Source organism: Sinocyclocheilus rhinocerous, unplaced genomic scaffold (assembly GCF_001515625.1).
Source record: "Sinocyclocheilus rhinocerous isolate Xijiao unplaced genomic scaffold, SAMN03320098_v1.1 scaffold404, whole genome shotgun sequence".
NCBI classification, from domain to species: Eukaryota; Metazoa; Chordata; class Actinopteri; order Cypriniformes; family Cyprinidae; genus Sinocyclocheilus; species Sinocyclocheilus rhinocerous.
This window is the reverse complement of record NW_015628680.1, coordinates 191,919-208,271: the sequence shown is the minus strand read 5'-3', so window position 1 is coordinate 208,271 and position 16,353 is coordinate 191,919. Positions and strand designations below refer to the sequence as shown.

General features: G+C 37.1%; 1 protein-coding gene across 1 annotated transcript in view; it reads right to left on the bottom strand.

Moving 5' to 3' along the window:
• camta2 (calmodulin binding transcription activator 2) overlaps nucleotides 1-16,353 on the bottom strand; it is a 31,566-nt gene that overhangs the window by 11,765 nt on the left and 3,448 nt on the right. The window contains exons 2-12 of the mRNA XM_016549612.1: nucleotides 15,050-15,150; nucleotides 14,781-14,884; nucleotides 14,041-14,108; nucleotides 13,530-13,665; nucleotides 13,357-13,428; nucleotides 12,217-12,352; nucleotides 11,817-11,918; nucleotides 9,848-11,493; nucleotides 7,101-7,125; nucleotides 6,048-6,182; nucleotides 536-696 (exon numbers count right to left, since the gene is read on the bottom strand). Of these exons, the coding sequence (XP_016405098.1) occupies nucleotides 536-696; nucleotides 6,048-6,182; nucleotides 7,101-7,125; nucleotides 9,848-11,493; nucleotides 11,817-11,918; nucleotides 12,217-12,352; nucleotides 13,357-13,428; nucleotides 13,530-13,665; nucleotides 14,041-14,108; nucleotides 14,781-14,884; nucleotides 15,050-15,080 (2,616 nt within the window). The 5' untranslated portion in view covers nucleotides 15,081-15,150. The remainder of the gene's footprint in view (nucleotides 1-535; nucleotides 697-6,047; nucleotides 6,183-7,100; nucleotides 7,126-9,847; nucleotides 11,494-11,816; nucleotides 11,919-12,216; nucleotides 12,353-13,356; nucleotides 13,429-13,529; nucleotides 13,666-14,040; nucleotides 14,109-14,780; nucleotides 14,885-15,049; nucleotides 15,151-16,353) is intronic.

Here is a 16,353-nt window from a genome sequence, read left to right as displayed (position 1 = left end):
TGTTAGGATAGGACAATGTTTGGCCGAGATACAATTATTTGAAAATCTGGAATCTGAGGGTGCTAAAAAATCTAAATATTGAGAAAATCATCTTTAAAGTTGTTCAAATGAAGTTCTTAGCAATGCGTATTACTAATCAAAAATTAAGTTTTGATAGATTTACGGTAGGAGATTTACAAAATATCTTCATGGAACATGATCTTTACTTAATATCCTAATGATTTTTGGCATAAAAGAAAAATCTATAATTTTGACCCATACAATGTATTGTTGGCTATTGCTACAAATATACCCCAGCGACTTAACACTGCTTTTGTGCTCCAGGGACACATATTTTATTTTATACATATATTTTTAAGTAATTAATTTTTTTATAGTTGTAGTTTTAGTTAACAATGATAAAATAAGAATGCTTAGATACTTGTAAAACAAGACAAAAGCACTGAGTAAGAACACAGAAAGTAGAGTTCATCACTGTATTATTCTGAGAACTGATCGTGGCTTTCTTCGCCGAGACTCTGGTGTGTGTTTGTACCTGGTTCTCAGGAGTCAAGCGCGGAGCGGAGCTCTGGTTCCTCGACAGATGCTGATGATAGTGAATCATGTGTTGATTCTGCTGACTGTTATTTGACATTTCTGCCATTCGCCGCTCCATCTGCTCCAAACGCTCCAGAATCGACATCCTGAACTGGTTATCTAGAGAGAGCATCACAGAACATTCACAACCTGATTCATCACAGTAATGTGACGCAATTCTGAAGGAATGAGAAGAATTGCATGAGAGATTAAACTGAATAAATGGACGTTCTCTCCTAGAATACAGCGGGAGCTCAGAGTGAGTTTGCTGAAGCAACTATACTGGGAAAAAACTAGAGCAAATCTTTACTTATAAATTGCTAGTGAATTTCACAAATAATTACAAAGAAACAGCAAGTTGAATTACACATTGAATTAACTTGAAAATTTTAAGTAGAAAAACTGAAATAAACTTGTGTTTTTGTCATTATTTAATAAAGTCTATATAAGTTTTAGTTTATTTAGATATTTCAGTTATTTTTGTACTTCCACTTAAACTAAAGGAAAATGACAAATGTTGTCTTGGCACCATTTATATATACATATATATATACAGTGGGTACGGAAAGTATTCAGACCCCCTTAAATTTTTCACTCTTTGTTATATTGCAGCCATTTGCTAAAATCATTTAAGTTAATTTTTTTTCCTCATTAATGTACACACGGAGGAATGGCGGAGGATCCCCAAATCCAGGTGTGAAAGACTTGTTGCATCTTTCCCAAAAAGACTCATGGCTGTATTAGATCAAATGGGTGCTTCTACTAAATACTGAGCATTTTTCAGTTTTTCTTTTTTAATAAATCTGCAAAGATGTCAACAATTCTGTGTTTTTCTGTCAATATGGGGTGCTGTGTGTACATTAATGAGGAAAAAAAATTAACTTAAATGATTTTAGCAAATGGCTGCAATATAACAAAGAGTGAAAAATTTAAGGGGGTCTGAATACTTTCCGTACCCACTGTATATATAATTTTAAATGGCACTGTAAAAATTGGTGTAGAAACAATTTTCACTCAGAAATTGCCATTAAATTTCACAAATACTTACAAAGAAATGGTGTATTAAACTGGAATTTTTAAGCAGAAAAAATTAAATTGTATTTTCTTGTAAAATATACTCTATCAATCTTGTTGTGTTTTTGTAATTTTTATTAGTTTGTTTTAATATGCCTATATAGTTTATTTTTATTTATAGTTTATTTAGTTTTTTCAGTACTTCAACTTAAATGAAACCAAATCGAGAATTGTTGCCTTGTAAATGAAATAAAATGAGTTTTTTTTTTTTTTAAATTAAATTAGAAAAAAAAAAACGGTTAGAAAAAATTTCACTTATAAGTTGCAAGTAAATTTCACAAATATTGACACATTGAATTAAACTATTTTTTGAATTAGAAAGACTGAGATAGTATTATCTAAAACATGTGTTTTTGTCATTTTATTACTTTATGTTTTTTATATGTCTATATAGTTTTTTAATTAAGTTTTAGTTTATTTGGTTTTAGTTATTTTAGTAGTTTAACAAACTACAGGAAATGAGAAATGTTGCCTTGGCAAATAGCGGAAATTAAACTTAAATTAAAGTTTAAGTTTTTTATATGTTATATGTTATTTTATTTATTTAACTTAAGAGTAAAAAAAATATTGGTATAGAGTAGTAACTATTTTCTGTCATATATTTCACAAATAATTACAAAGAAATGGCAAGTAACACTGAATTAAATCTAAAATTTTGAAGTAGAGAAAATGAAATTATATTTTCTTTTAAAACATACTGTAATAATCTTGATGTTGTGTTTTTGTCATTTTGATTTTTTTTTATATGTCTATACTTTTTATTAAGTTTTAGTTTATGTAGTTTTAATTACTTTAGTACACCAACAAATTAAAAATGAGAAATGCTGTCTTTGCAACTCGCAGAAATAAAAAAAGTTTTTTATATATTTTATTTTATTTCGACTTACACGAAAAAAACATTGGTGTAGAAACAATTTTCACTAGAAAATTTTACAAATAACTGCAAAAAAAAAAGGCAAAAAAAATAGAATTTCTTGTAAAACTCTAATAAAATTTGTTTTTTTTTACATTGTACAGCATCAGTAAACATTATTTTCCCTGAACAGGAACTTTATTACATTGACCTGCATGAAAGACATTTGTAAAACATGTTTTCTTCAGAATACTCTTTGGATGATGAGCAGTAGGTTTATCACGAAGGAAACATGAACTCGGAACCGACAGCATTAAAATAATTTACAGTTCTCGATTCTCAACACTAATTCTAATATTTACATTCACAGACACAAAGCAGACGTGTGTGTGTGCGTGTGTGTACAATACACACACACACACTCACTCAGACACACACACACACACACACACTCAACAGGAACTTTATTACATTGACCTGCATGAAAGACATTTGTAAAACATGTTTTCTTCAGAATACTCTTTGGATGATGAGCAGTAGGTTTATCACGAAGGAAACATGAACTCGGAACCGACAGCATTAAAATAATTTACAGTTCTCGATTCTCAACACTAATTCTAATATTTACATTCACAGACACAAAGCAGACGTGTGTGTGTGCGTGTGTGTACAATACACACACACACACTCACTCAGACACACACACACACACACACACTCACTCACTCAGACACACACACACACACTCACTCAGACACACACACACACACACACTCACACACAAATATTTTTCACACACACACACACTCTCACACACACACTCACACATGCACGCACGCTCACTCACTCACACTCTCACACACACACACTCACTCACACTCTCACATATACACACACACACTCTCTCACAAATACAGTCACACACTCACACACACACACACACTCCTGCTCGCTCGCTCACACACTCACTCACACAGTCACACACTCACTCACACAGTCACACACTCACTCACACAGTCACACACTCACTCACACAGTCACACACTCACTCACACAGTCACACACTCACTCACACAGTCACACACTCACTCACACAGTCACACACTCACTCACACAGTCACACACTCACTCACACAGTCACACACTCACTCACACAGTCACACACTCACTCACACAGTCACACACTCACTCACACAGTCACACACTCACTCACACAGTCACACACTCACTCACACAGTCACACACTCACTCACACAGTCACACACTCACTCACACAGTCACACACTCACTCACACAGTCACACACTCACTCACACAGTCACACACTCACTCACACAGTCACACACTCACTCACACAGTCACACACTCACTCACACAGTCACACACTCACTCACACAGTCACACACTCACTCACACAGTCACACACTCACTCACACAGTCACACACTCACTCACACAGTCACACACTCACTCACACAGTCACACACTCACTCACACAGTCACACACTCACTCACACAGTCACACACTCACTCACACAGTCACACACACCCTCTCTCTCACACACACTCACAGTGACACAACTCACACACATTGATCTCTAAGATGACCCTCCAAACACACTTAGAGCAGCTTTAACACGCAGTCTGTCCTACCTACACCATCCACGTGTCTCTGCGCCATTGTTCAGACGATCCGATACAAACAGCGAATCAGAAAAAGCACAACTCCATCTCTCTCTCTCTCTCTCGGTCAGGACTGAGACATGTTCGAAAATATGAGTACACAAGCATAAAAATGTTTTTGAGCACAAACACACTCAGTACTCAGACACACAATCAGAGAAGTACAGGTGCATCCGATCACAGAGCGACACGTGAGAGAGAGCCAGACGGACGAAAGAAAGAATTCCACACGGACAAGATCCTGCGGGATCCTGACAGACGTCTGTCCTCGAGCGGGGAAAGTCCCGAATGAGACGAGAGAGGGACGCAGCGGAGCTTAAATTACGGAGAGAGACAGACCTCGTACACATGGATTTAAATAGGCTTTAAGTGAGCGGCAGAAATAGAAACCGGCTGATATCCACACTGAAGCGCAGAAATATAGACACACAGACACACAGAGCAAAGCAGTGTCAGTGATGTGTGTCTATTAGAAAGAAGAGAAAGATTTCGGTCTGATGTTCACGACTCTATGTGCTGCAAACACACTTTTAACTTGTTATTTATATACTATAATATTCATTAATATTTTTACATTTTCTCTCTCGGTTTTTATTTTAATTTGAGTTAAAGCTTTTATTTTTATATTTTCAGTTTTATTTTAATTTTTGAAAGCAATTTTATTATGTCCTTTTGTTAGTTTTTTATATTTTTATTTAGCTTTAATTAATTTTTTACTTAATTTTTAGTAGGTTTAGTACATAAACTTAACTTTAAGTAAGTCTAATATTTATAATTTATATAATTTATGTTTTATTTAAATACTATTTAATACTCGTAGCTGTTGTTAATAACTGCAACACTGGACGAATAGAGTTTCAATCACGGATCAATTACGACGTTTAGCGCTTTAATGCTCAGAACAGACTGTTGTGATGAAATACTAATAAATCATAATCTACAAAGAATAAATAAAGCGATTAATTTTGTGAGTCTCGAAGTTTCAATAACTACTTTCTTCAATAATAACAATAATTATTGAGTGGAAATTTGATTTCAAGTCAACATTATTTATATAGCGCTTTTCAAAATACATATTGTTTCAAAGCAGCTTTACAGAAAATCATAACGTTAATATTTATAAAATATTAATATCTTCATGCCTTATAGTTGCATTTATCAGATTAGAGCTGAATGATAATTTAATCACATTTTGCAATGATATAAACACAGAGCTGATATTTGCTATAAAGTACATATTTCTTATGAGTGTTGGGAATAAATCCAAATTTATATGTCTTTTTAGTATTTTAATTTAGATTAGAGTTATTAATATATTAATAATAATTTAATTTAAATACTTTTAAGTCGTCCTTCAGAACCCCTGAAATCAATGCATGTGCCGCTGTCCTGTGCTTTGAGTTCACTCTTTTTGTAATATACCACAATCATTTCTATACCTTTATTTTATTCGATTTGATTACTTCCATATTTCTCACGCAAACGTCATCTTCTGTCACCTGTGATCACGTTTCATCTCTGCGCTTCTGCTCGTATGACCATCATCTCTCTTCTGTTACGAGCACAGATCAAATGATCCGGCCATTCTCATCTGTGATGCTCTTCACATGGAGGATCAGAGTGTGTGTGTGTGTGTGTGTGTGTGTGTGAGAGAGAGAGAGAGTGTGTGTGTGTGTGTGAGTACCTGTTTTTCTATTCTGGTGGGGACTTAAACCTGAATACACACGGACTCATGGGGAAGTGTGTGTGAGTGTGCGTGTGTGTGTGTGAGTGTGTGTGAGTGTGCGTGTGTGTGTGTGAGTGTGTGTGAGTGTGCGTGTGTGTGTGTGAGTGTGTGTGAGTGTGTGTGTGTGTTTTACTCACCATCCAGTGATAACCAGTCCAGCTGTGAGCTCGGTAAGGACGAGGCGTTGCGAGCGCGATACTCAAACAGCACTGAGGAGGAGACGGCGCTGGAGTCCTTCAACACGTGCAGAGCGACGAGTCCAGCTTCATGAGCTACACACACACACACAGAGAGAGAGAGAGAGAGAGAGGAAACCGTATATTTAAGACAAGACTCTACAGGCAAAAACCATTTATTTATTTTTTTCATGCACTGGTGTGTTTTGAGATTTTGCTCTTTTTTGCTTCCATATCATGTCTCTTCTTTCAGTCTAGTGGAAAGAAAACATAAAAATACACTATGAAGTGTTTATTTTGTGTTTACTTTGTCTGTTTGCGTCTGTAGATTTCAATCTTTAAAGAGTTTTTTCTCTCACAAACACCACACTTTACAGTTTTATTCCTCTCTATATTCTGAAGGTTTGTTCATATTTCATTCACACTGATTTATACATTTTACTCCTGAAAACATGGTGAAAATGTGTTTGTGTTCTGTCTGTTGACAGTATTTTCTGATTTATGGAGTGATAAAAAGAGAAATCCAGAACCTTCTCTGGAAAAACCTTTAACTCTCAATTCTTTATTTGCATATTTAAAGAAAACCCAATACAAAATGTATTGTAATGTAAAAAAAAATGTCTCCTATTCACTTGTAGTGTCTTTCCGCTTATTTGAAGTTTATGTTTAACTAAAGGAGAATTTGAAAACCCGTCATCTAGACATTAATAAATTGAGATTTTACTGTTTTTATTACACTAAATAAATTGAATGCTTATACACAAAATCTGTGTGACATGGAAAGTCGTCTACAGTAGATGTGTATGCAGTGAGATTGTATTGTTTTGCTCTTCAGTTGAACTGGCTTCCCTCTTTCAGACTGAATGTGTTCTCTAAAGCTGTGAGCGCCTCCGTCTGGCTGTGTGTGAGACTGACTCTGACCGCAGGTGTGTGTGTGGTGTGTGTGTAGAGAAGCAGGAACTCTGCTCTGGTCAAACACACATGAGTATCGGCTGTCTGTCTCTGACCACGGGCCTGTGATCAACACCTTCACTCCGCCCTGAACCACGGAGAGTAAACCAGGGTTATTAACGCAACCCAAAACCATAAAAACATTCTCGTCACTTGAAATCAAAGAATATAAAAAAAGGGTTTCGTTTTAGTTGAAATTTTTGTTATTTTGCTAATAATTTGGTTATTTTGTTTGTAATAAAATAACACCAGCGTTATATTTTGAATTAGTTTTTATTTTTATATTTTCCATTTTTATTTTAATTTGAGTTAGTTTTAGTAATTTTGCTTTTATTTTTTTGTCATCAAGTTTTTTTAATGTCTATATAAATTTTATTTATTAATTGACTAATATTCAACTAGCTGAAATAAAAAAGTTTAAGTTTGAATATATTTTATATTTTCATTTATCATTTTCACTTAGTTTACTAAAGTTAACTAAAAAAATAAATTATATACATGCCGTAGGTAATCACAGCGTGCTGATAATCAGCCATATCTCACGTCTATGAGTGTGATATTGTGTTTATACAACAGTTCGACGCCACGAGTGTGTAAATATATAAGAAAAACAACAACAGTGTCTTTAAAAAACCTTTTGTGCAGAACTTCTTCCTTCCGCCAGATTCAAATCTCAGTTTGACAATTTAACAGCTGAGCTCAAGATCAGTAACTAATTCGAAAACGTCACTTTAAAACTAGTAACGAAGGAGGAACGTTGAGTTGCTTCATTAAAAGCTTATTGTATTACTGTATTAAAAGCTCACTGTATTATGAAGAGTATTATGAGAGAGAGATGGACTGAGCGAGTGTGATTACCTGCATCTGATACAGCATTCATTCTTCAGCTCAGTCTCATATTCACAATAAAACATTAGTCTGAATGTCCGCTGAGGAAAGCGATATCTTTGTCGTACTCTCCTTTCATCTATTAAAGGTGATTTCCGATGACAGCGCTGCTCAGTGCATTTGTTAACTGCGTCTTACAAGCTGTTGTTAAAAGTAAAAAGAACTTCCGTTTCAGTCTCTTTCAATATAAAAGTCTTTACTGCCAACTTGTAAAACAGTCTCTTGTCGCCATCTAATGGCGGAACAATGTCACAAAAATCACCATCATGAACACACACACACACTGTTTCTCAATACTAAATACTACTATGAATATAAAATAGTATTTATTGAATAATAAACAACAACAGCCATAATAAAAGTTGCTAGACAATTCAGTCAAAAGTACAAAGGCAGCGCTCTGATATAAAGCATTAAAATTACATAAAATATAACGTGATGAGATTTTGCTCTCAGCTAAAACTATTTGCTCTGGAACAAATAAAAATTAATGACACCAAAGACTGCCCGTTACAATTACCCCAAATGAATTATATCTCATGTTTAACCACTATAGAGACATCAGAGCCAGCTGTGATTTCCAGAAGATCTGGCCGAGGTGAGGCTGCTCTCTGCAGGTTCATGAGCGCTGAACGGCCGTTGACGCCCTGGAGCTCACATCTCCCAAAACGTCGAAGCAAATTTTCAAATAGATGTTTATCTTTATTAACAAACCACATATTTGAAGTCTAAACAAGTACATTCTCGCCTAAAAAAAACTCTTAAAACTACATTTGGGCGTCCGCCATGACACTCGCTGTGAGAAATACGGGAAGCGGAGTGATACAAATGGTGAAACGGTTGGAGTGCTGTTATCACTAGAATATTGCACCGTTGGAAAAGGCTCTCAGCCAATCAGATTCGAGGACCAAAAAGAACTGTTGTGTGTATATATGTATATATATATATATATATATATATAACTTTTATAGTATCTCAATTATACTAAAATAACACTGGTGTTGTTAACCAAACGAAACACAAGCACAAAAACACATTTTATAATCAGAACAGAACTTTTGTTCTTCTACTACAAATAGTCTAGGGCTGCACGATTAATCGTATGTGATAGTCATGCGCATCTCGTCAGTAAAGCCGGCTCTGTGATTAGTAGTAAATCTCCAGCACGTGCTTTCAGATGGAGCGGCATTTACTACACGAGCCGTAGTTCACTGACAAGCTACGCAAAATAAATTGCAGACGATATGATCGCGCGATTATGAAATCGAAGAAATCGTTCGCGATAATGAAAGCTGTTTGCGTAGCTTCTCAGTGAACTACGGCTCTGTGAAGTAAATGCTGCTCCATCTGAAAGCAGGTGAAAATACCACATTTAATAACATGTTTTTACTCCAAACTCACTTCATAACGTCAGTCAAGTGTTTGAAATAAATCCTTCTGTGAGATGATGTAGCTTCTTAAACGGAATAAGGCACACAACATATTTCATAGTATTCTAAGCAGTGATAAAGGCTATGTCGATTAGCATTGCATTATAGATAAACTTTATTTTAATGAAAATTATAATAAGACCTCAGATAAACCATATATTGCCGTAGTCGTGTGTTTATTAGTCACACTGAATCAACGAAAGCATTTAAATCTTCTGTTTATTCAGCAACCGCAGGGTTTCTTCTGTGAGGCGTATTTGGAGTTTCAGGGCGAGAGCGCCCTCTGGCCTTCGGATGGAGATTTACTGCTGATCACAGAACCGTGCTTCACTGAAAGATACGCATGACAATAGCAGCTTCTGCCTAATCGTGATTTCAATTTCATTTAGATTTATCGTGCAGCCCTAAAATAGTCCATGCTTAAACTTCAGAAAATAATGTTTGTTCACTTAAAAGACTTAATATATAGATAACAGATGTGAAGATTCATACCTCCGGGTACGACCACTCGGGTGAGAAGTCCGTGATGTTGGCCAGCTGCTGGGTTTGTTCCGGTGAGCAGTTTGTAAGGAGCAGGAAGGGCAGGAACGAGGTGGACGGTGTCGGCTGAGGCGGAACCATGTACCTGACGGGGTAAACGGGCGGAGCCAGGGTGGGAGGGTGGCTGACGGGCTCCTCTGTGATGAGCTCAGATATGAGGTCGGGGAAGGCGGAGTCAAACGTCAGCCCCGCCTCCTCGCCGTCGATATGGTCACAGTGGGTGGTGTCCATGGGCGTGACGTCTGATTCGAAATGTGCTTGAGTGGGCAGAGACTGCTCCTCCTTCACTTGAACGGGACTCACGCTTGGGGGCGTGGCCGGGGGCGGGGTCAGATTTGGTGGTTGAATGCACATGGGGTGCGTTTCTAGAGGACAAGGGTGCTGTGACTCAGCCTTTTCTCCCTCTGTAGGCAGCTGATTGGTCGGCAGCACTTCGAGGGAGGGTGTTATCTGGGTCATCCTGTTGACCTGATTGGTCAGTAGATGACCAGGCGGGGCTTCAGCGTTGAATCCGGTGGGAGGAGCTCTGTTGTCGGAGGGAGGGACAGACAGTGGGGGACTCAGCGAATCGAGTCCTAATGACGACTCCAGACACAACGGGAGCAGCGCGGGAGTCGTTCGCGTCGGAGAGAGCGAAAGAGACAGGGAGACTGGACTGGAGGAGGGACGACCCGGAATACTCTTCCTTTCCGTCTCAGAAGAGAGGGAGGATAGAGACGACGGCGGAGACGTGGGAGAAAGAGACAGAGCGAGAGACGGGGGCTGAGGAGATGTAGAAAGAGGCGGAGACGGGGAAGAGGAGGCGGAGTGGGATGTGAGGGCGGGGCCTCCGTAGGTCTGCCCCTGTTTGGGGCAGTTGAGAAAGGAATCGGGGTCAAACGGGAGCAGCGAGGGCGAGGGAGACGTTGGGTTTGGGTGCAGGAGCATCCCGGGGGTGTCTGGGACAATGCGGTCGGTCAGCAGCAGTCCTCCAATCACAGGGCTGGGCAGGAGAGTGAGTGACAGCGTGGCCACGCCCTGATTGGGTGGGGCAGGGCTCGGTGGGGAGGCGGAGCTTGGCGGGGAGGGCGTGTCCTGTTTGGGCGGCACAGGAGATAGAACGAGCCGCCCGCCGGTGCGGGTGAGCGACAGTCGTGTGGAGCCTAGCTTGCCCTTTGGCTCCTCCCCACAGCCACGCCCCACCAGTGCTGCCGTCGTCATGACGATGAGCGCATTCTGCGGCAGCGCCACCGCTGCCAATCCGCCCCGCTGGTCACCGTAGAATCCGTTTCCGTTGCTAAGAGCGATTGTCGCCGCCCGCTGCGTTTGGGGCGGACTCGAGGAGGACGAGGAAGAGGCGGAGCACGGTGAAGCCCCGCCCCCAGTGTCCTCGACCCGCCCACCATCTTCTGGCGCACCAGAGAGCTGCTTCCTCTCTGAAGGCATGACAGCGACTAAAGCATCGCCCGGGCCCACCTCTAGCCCCGCCTCCGCTCCGGAGCCCTCATTGGCCAGATTCTGCAGCTCGCTGAGGGCGGGGTGAGGGGTGGGCAGTTTGGGTGAGATGATGCGATGTTTGGTGCTGTTGCAGCGGTGAGGAATGTTGGATCCGGGAGATGCTGCGGGAAACACGTCACACATGGCAAATCAATGACCCTGGGGTTTATTTCCTCAAAAACAAGCTTGTAAATACAGTATTATTGTGAAACATCATTACAACTTAAACTATGTGAATATGAATATATCGTGAAATGTAATTGTGTGTGTCTGTCTGACTGTGAGTGTGTGTTTGTTTTGTGTGTGAGTGTGTGCGTGTGTGCGTGTGAGTGTGTGTGTGTCTGACTGTGTGTTTGTTGTGTGTGTGTGTGTCTGACTGTGAGTATGTGTTTGTTGTGTGTGTGTGTGTGTGTGTGTGTCTGTGTGTTTGTTGTGTGTGTGTGTGTGTGTGGTTTGGTCTGTTGTGTTTCTAGGATCTGTTGCACCATCTGCTCCACTGAGAGCTCGACAGAACCGTTGCCTTCACAAGACCATTTCATACTGTGGACTAAACCCACACACAAACACAGATATAGAGTCTCAAATGTTCTGATGATCAAACGCTGAATTATTGAAAATGTAACGCACACACTGAGTGATTTGAGGTTTTTTGCATTAAATTTTCAACTCTTCAGCGGTCCGGTGTCAATTATTCTGCCTGTACCACAGCGACCGCATTTTTGCAGCACTCTCATATGTAACAGATGAAATACTGTACTTCCCGAAGAGGCCATTCTGAGATAGATTCAGATCAGGCGTGTGATTGGTGGTTTGCTCGTGCTGCAGGCGTGTGATTGGTCACTCACACATGGGTTTGAGTTGAGACAGCAGTTCGTCTTGGCTCCAGCGCAGAGTGTCCCTGCGGTCGGTCAGAGCACACGACTTCACACTGTCCTCCAGCGACGGCACGTTCAGATAGTGCACGAGAACAATGTCTGGGTTCTGAACACACACACACACACACACAAATAAACACACACACACGGGTCAGTTAAATTTTCTAATAAAACACTGTCATATTTTTTTTTTAATAAAACAGTGTCATTAAATTCAAATAATTGTAATAAACAAAAAATTAAACAAATCATAAAAATGTAAAATAATTAAAAAATAAAAACTATTAATGTAATACACGTACTACTACTAAAAATAAATAAATCTGAAAAAATTTAAATCTATTTAAAAAATAAATGAAGAAATAGTTTTAGAATAAAAATAATGAAAATAAAACACTTACTAAAAATGCATTAAATCATGAAAATGTTTATTTAAAATAAATAAAAAATTTTACAATAAAAGCAATTAAAATAAAACACTTACATTTTAATCACAAACATTTAAAAATGAAATAAAAAAAGAGTTAGAGAATATAAAATAAAATGTACTAAAAAATTAAGTTATAAAATTAAAAAATTAAAAATATAAAATTAAAATAAGGAAAGTTTTTAAAATAAAAACAATTAATATAAACCTACTAAAAATTTATGAAATAAAAATGTAAAACTGACAAAAATAAATAATTTTAATGCAAAAAATTATTAAAATAAAACACTACAAATGTATGAAATCATAAAAAATGTAAAATTGAAATAAAGAAATAGTTTTAAAATAAAACAACTTAAAACAAAACACTTTCTAAAATTAATAAAATCATCAAAATGTAAAATTGAAATAAAGACATGATTTAAAAATAAAAAATTTAAATAAAACTAAAAAATGTCGTTTTATAATTAAAATTTAAAAAAATATTTTTTTCAGTTTTTATTTTAAATGACCTTTTTTAAGTTAATTCTTTTATTTCATGTTCACTGTAAACACTGTACAATGCTAACGTAATGCATAGATGCTGTATAAAATTATTTCTATTACTACAATAACTTCTTTGACATGCACAGATCCTGGCTTCTCATTGGCTAGATTAGTGTCACATGCTCATAATAACTAACCTGCAGCAGCCAATAGCATCTCCTGTGGAATGTTGGGACGATGGAGGAATGAACATAACAACCGTAAAGACACTGCAGGAGCAGAGAGGGAAACGTATGAGCGTCACATCATCACACACACACACACACACACTCACACCCACTAACTCACACACACACACACACACACACACCTCCATGCCCTGAACCTTCAGTTTCATGTGATCCTCTCTGGTCGTCTTTCCGTCCTTCCTCTTCTTCCAGCAATATCCATCTTTCCGGTATTTGACCTTCTTGCGATTGTACAGGATGACTGAACCGTTCTGTGGCCTGTGTGTGAACACACGAACATCAATCGTGCCAGCATCAATGTAATTCGCCAAATTAATCAGAAACGAGGAATACAATCAGACAGCTTAACCTCGTTTCAAAATATTCAATATTCACTAGATGCATACAGGCAGTTAATGTACAGCCACTGTACATTTAATTCATTAACTTTCAAATAAAATTAACTTGTGAATCATATTAAATAGGATAATGATGAGAATCTAAGTTTTTATTGCTATAACTGTCGTCAGGTGTGAGTTACAATGTTTCTCGTCCTCAGCATTTCAGATTGAACTGCTGCTGATATTTGGACATTATCTTGTCATTTTTCTGTTTTTCTGTGAAAATGAAATTAAATGCGATCACACAACTGACCTGGTCTTAAGCATGCAAGAAAGCCACTCGTCATGTCTGTCGAACGAAATCAGGAACGATGCAATTTCCTGAAACACACACACGAAAATTTACACTATCATTTAGGAGCCATTATAAACCAGCTGTTTTGATCAGAGTTATTGTTCTTAACTAAACTAAAAAAAATAAATAAATAAACATTTTCATTACTAAATAAATAAACATAAATAAAATAAACTTCTTTTATTTCAGCTAGTTACTCTTATTTTCGTTTAGATTAACTAAAATAACTAAAACTAATACTAAAAAAATGCATAAAAAAAAAATAAAAAAAATCTTGAAATTCAATTACTAAAACTTTAACTCAAATTATACTTCTAAATAAAAGCAAATTAAAGATTACAATTATAAAAATGTCAAATTAAAATGAATAAATTAAAAATAAAAACAAGTAAAAAATAAAACACTAAAAATGAATAAAATCATAAAAATGTAGCACTGAAATAATTGTAAAAGTCAAGTCACCTTTATTTGGATAGTGCTTTATTCAATACTGATTGTGTCAAAGCAGCTTTACTTTTTTGTTATTTGAAATGAAATAAACGTTAACGGACATACAACAGAATATTAAAACACTTCAACTAATTTTTATTTCATCTTTTTGCCACTGCAGAAAGTACAGAAACTTAAGACAAAAACAACAGACATATTTAAACAAAACATGACATATGAAAATAGAAACTAATTTGAAATACACGCACCTCGTTGGTGTTCCAGCGCAGTCTCTCTTTGGGGAAAGTGGTGGTGCGAGGCAAACACTCCAGCAGCTTATTGGGTAAGAAGGCTTTCATCTGACCGCTGGACTCTGTTTAACACCAAACACGGGTCAGAATCACACATCACTGGAGTTATCATGATTCTGACTGATACTGATCATGAAGAGTGCGTGTGTGAGAGAGTGTGTGTGTGTACTGTGTGAGTGTGTGTGTGTGTGAGAGTGTGTGTGTGTGTGTGACTGTGAGAGACGGACCGGACTCAGTCGTTGCGTCCTTGTTGTTCATGGTGAAGTTCACACACTCCTCCGGTCTGCAGGAGGCAGTCACATGATCCAGGGAGGACGAAACTGCGACACTGACAGGAAATTAAATAAAAGTTAACAGAAATAAAATAAAGTCTAAAAAAACCACACACATTTTATTTCAGCTAGTTGCCAACATTTCTCATTTTACTTGATGTACTAAAATAACTAAAACTTATAAAAAAATAAAATAGATAAAAACTAGAGACATGATCTGTAAAAATAAGCAGAATTAAGATTTATATTTGCATCTTTTCACTGAGCTGAACGTCAGAGCGTTATGATGTGATTACAAAACATTACAAGCATCAAATCAAATGTACTTTCCCAGATTGTGTCCATGGTTATGAATGATTCATTAGTTATAAACCAAGTAAAATTAAAAAAAAGACATTGAAGTAGAAATATTTCTAAAAAAAATTCTAAATACTAAATTCAATCAAATATATACACTACCTGTCAAAAGTTTGGAATCATTAAGATTTTTTACATGATTTTACAGATGTATACATTATCATTTAAAAGTTTAGAAGAAACAATAAAAAAAAAAGAAATTAATACTTTTATTCGTCAAGGATGCATTCAATTGGTCAAAAGTGACAGTAAAGACATTCATAATGTTACAGTAGATTTCTATTTCAAATAAATGCTGTTCTTCTGAACTTTCTATTCATCTGTGAATCATGAAAAATAAAATGCATCACAGTTTCCACAAAAATATTGTGCAGCACGACTGTTTTCAACATTGATAATAATCAGAAATGTTTCTTGAGCAGCAAATCAGCATATTAGAATGATTTCTGAAGATCATGTGACACTGAAGACTGGAGTAATGATGCTGAAAATACAGCTGCGCATCACAGAAATAAATTACAGTTTAACAGATATTCACATAGAAAACAGCTGTTTTACATTATAATAATATTTCACAATTTTACTCTATTTTTAATCAAATAAATGCCTTGGTGAGCAGGAGAGTCTTACTTTAGCAACATTAAAAAACAATAAAAAATCTATATTCTTTCAAAAACATTATATATATTTCTTTTTTTTTGACTGATAGTGTATGTTGATTCATGAACCACATAAAATGCAGAAACACTGAATCAGCAGCTGCGGTGGATGTGATTTCAAACACATACACGCACACACGCACACAAACACACTCACTCACACACACGCACGCACGCACGCACGCGCGCGCACACACGCACACACACACACACTCACACACACTCACTCACTCACACACACAC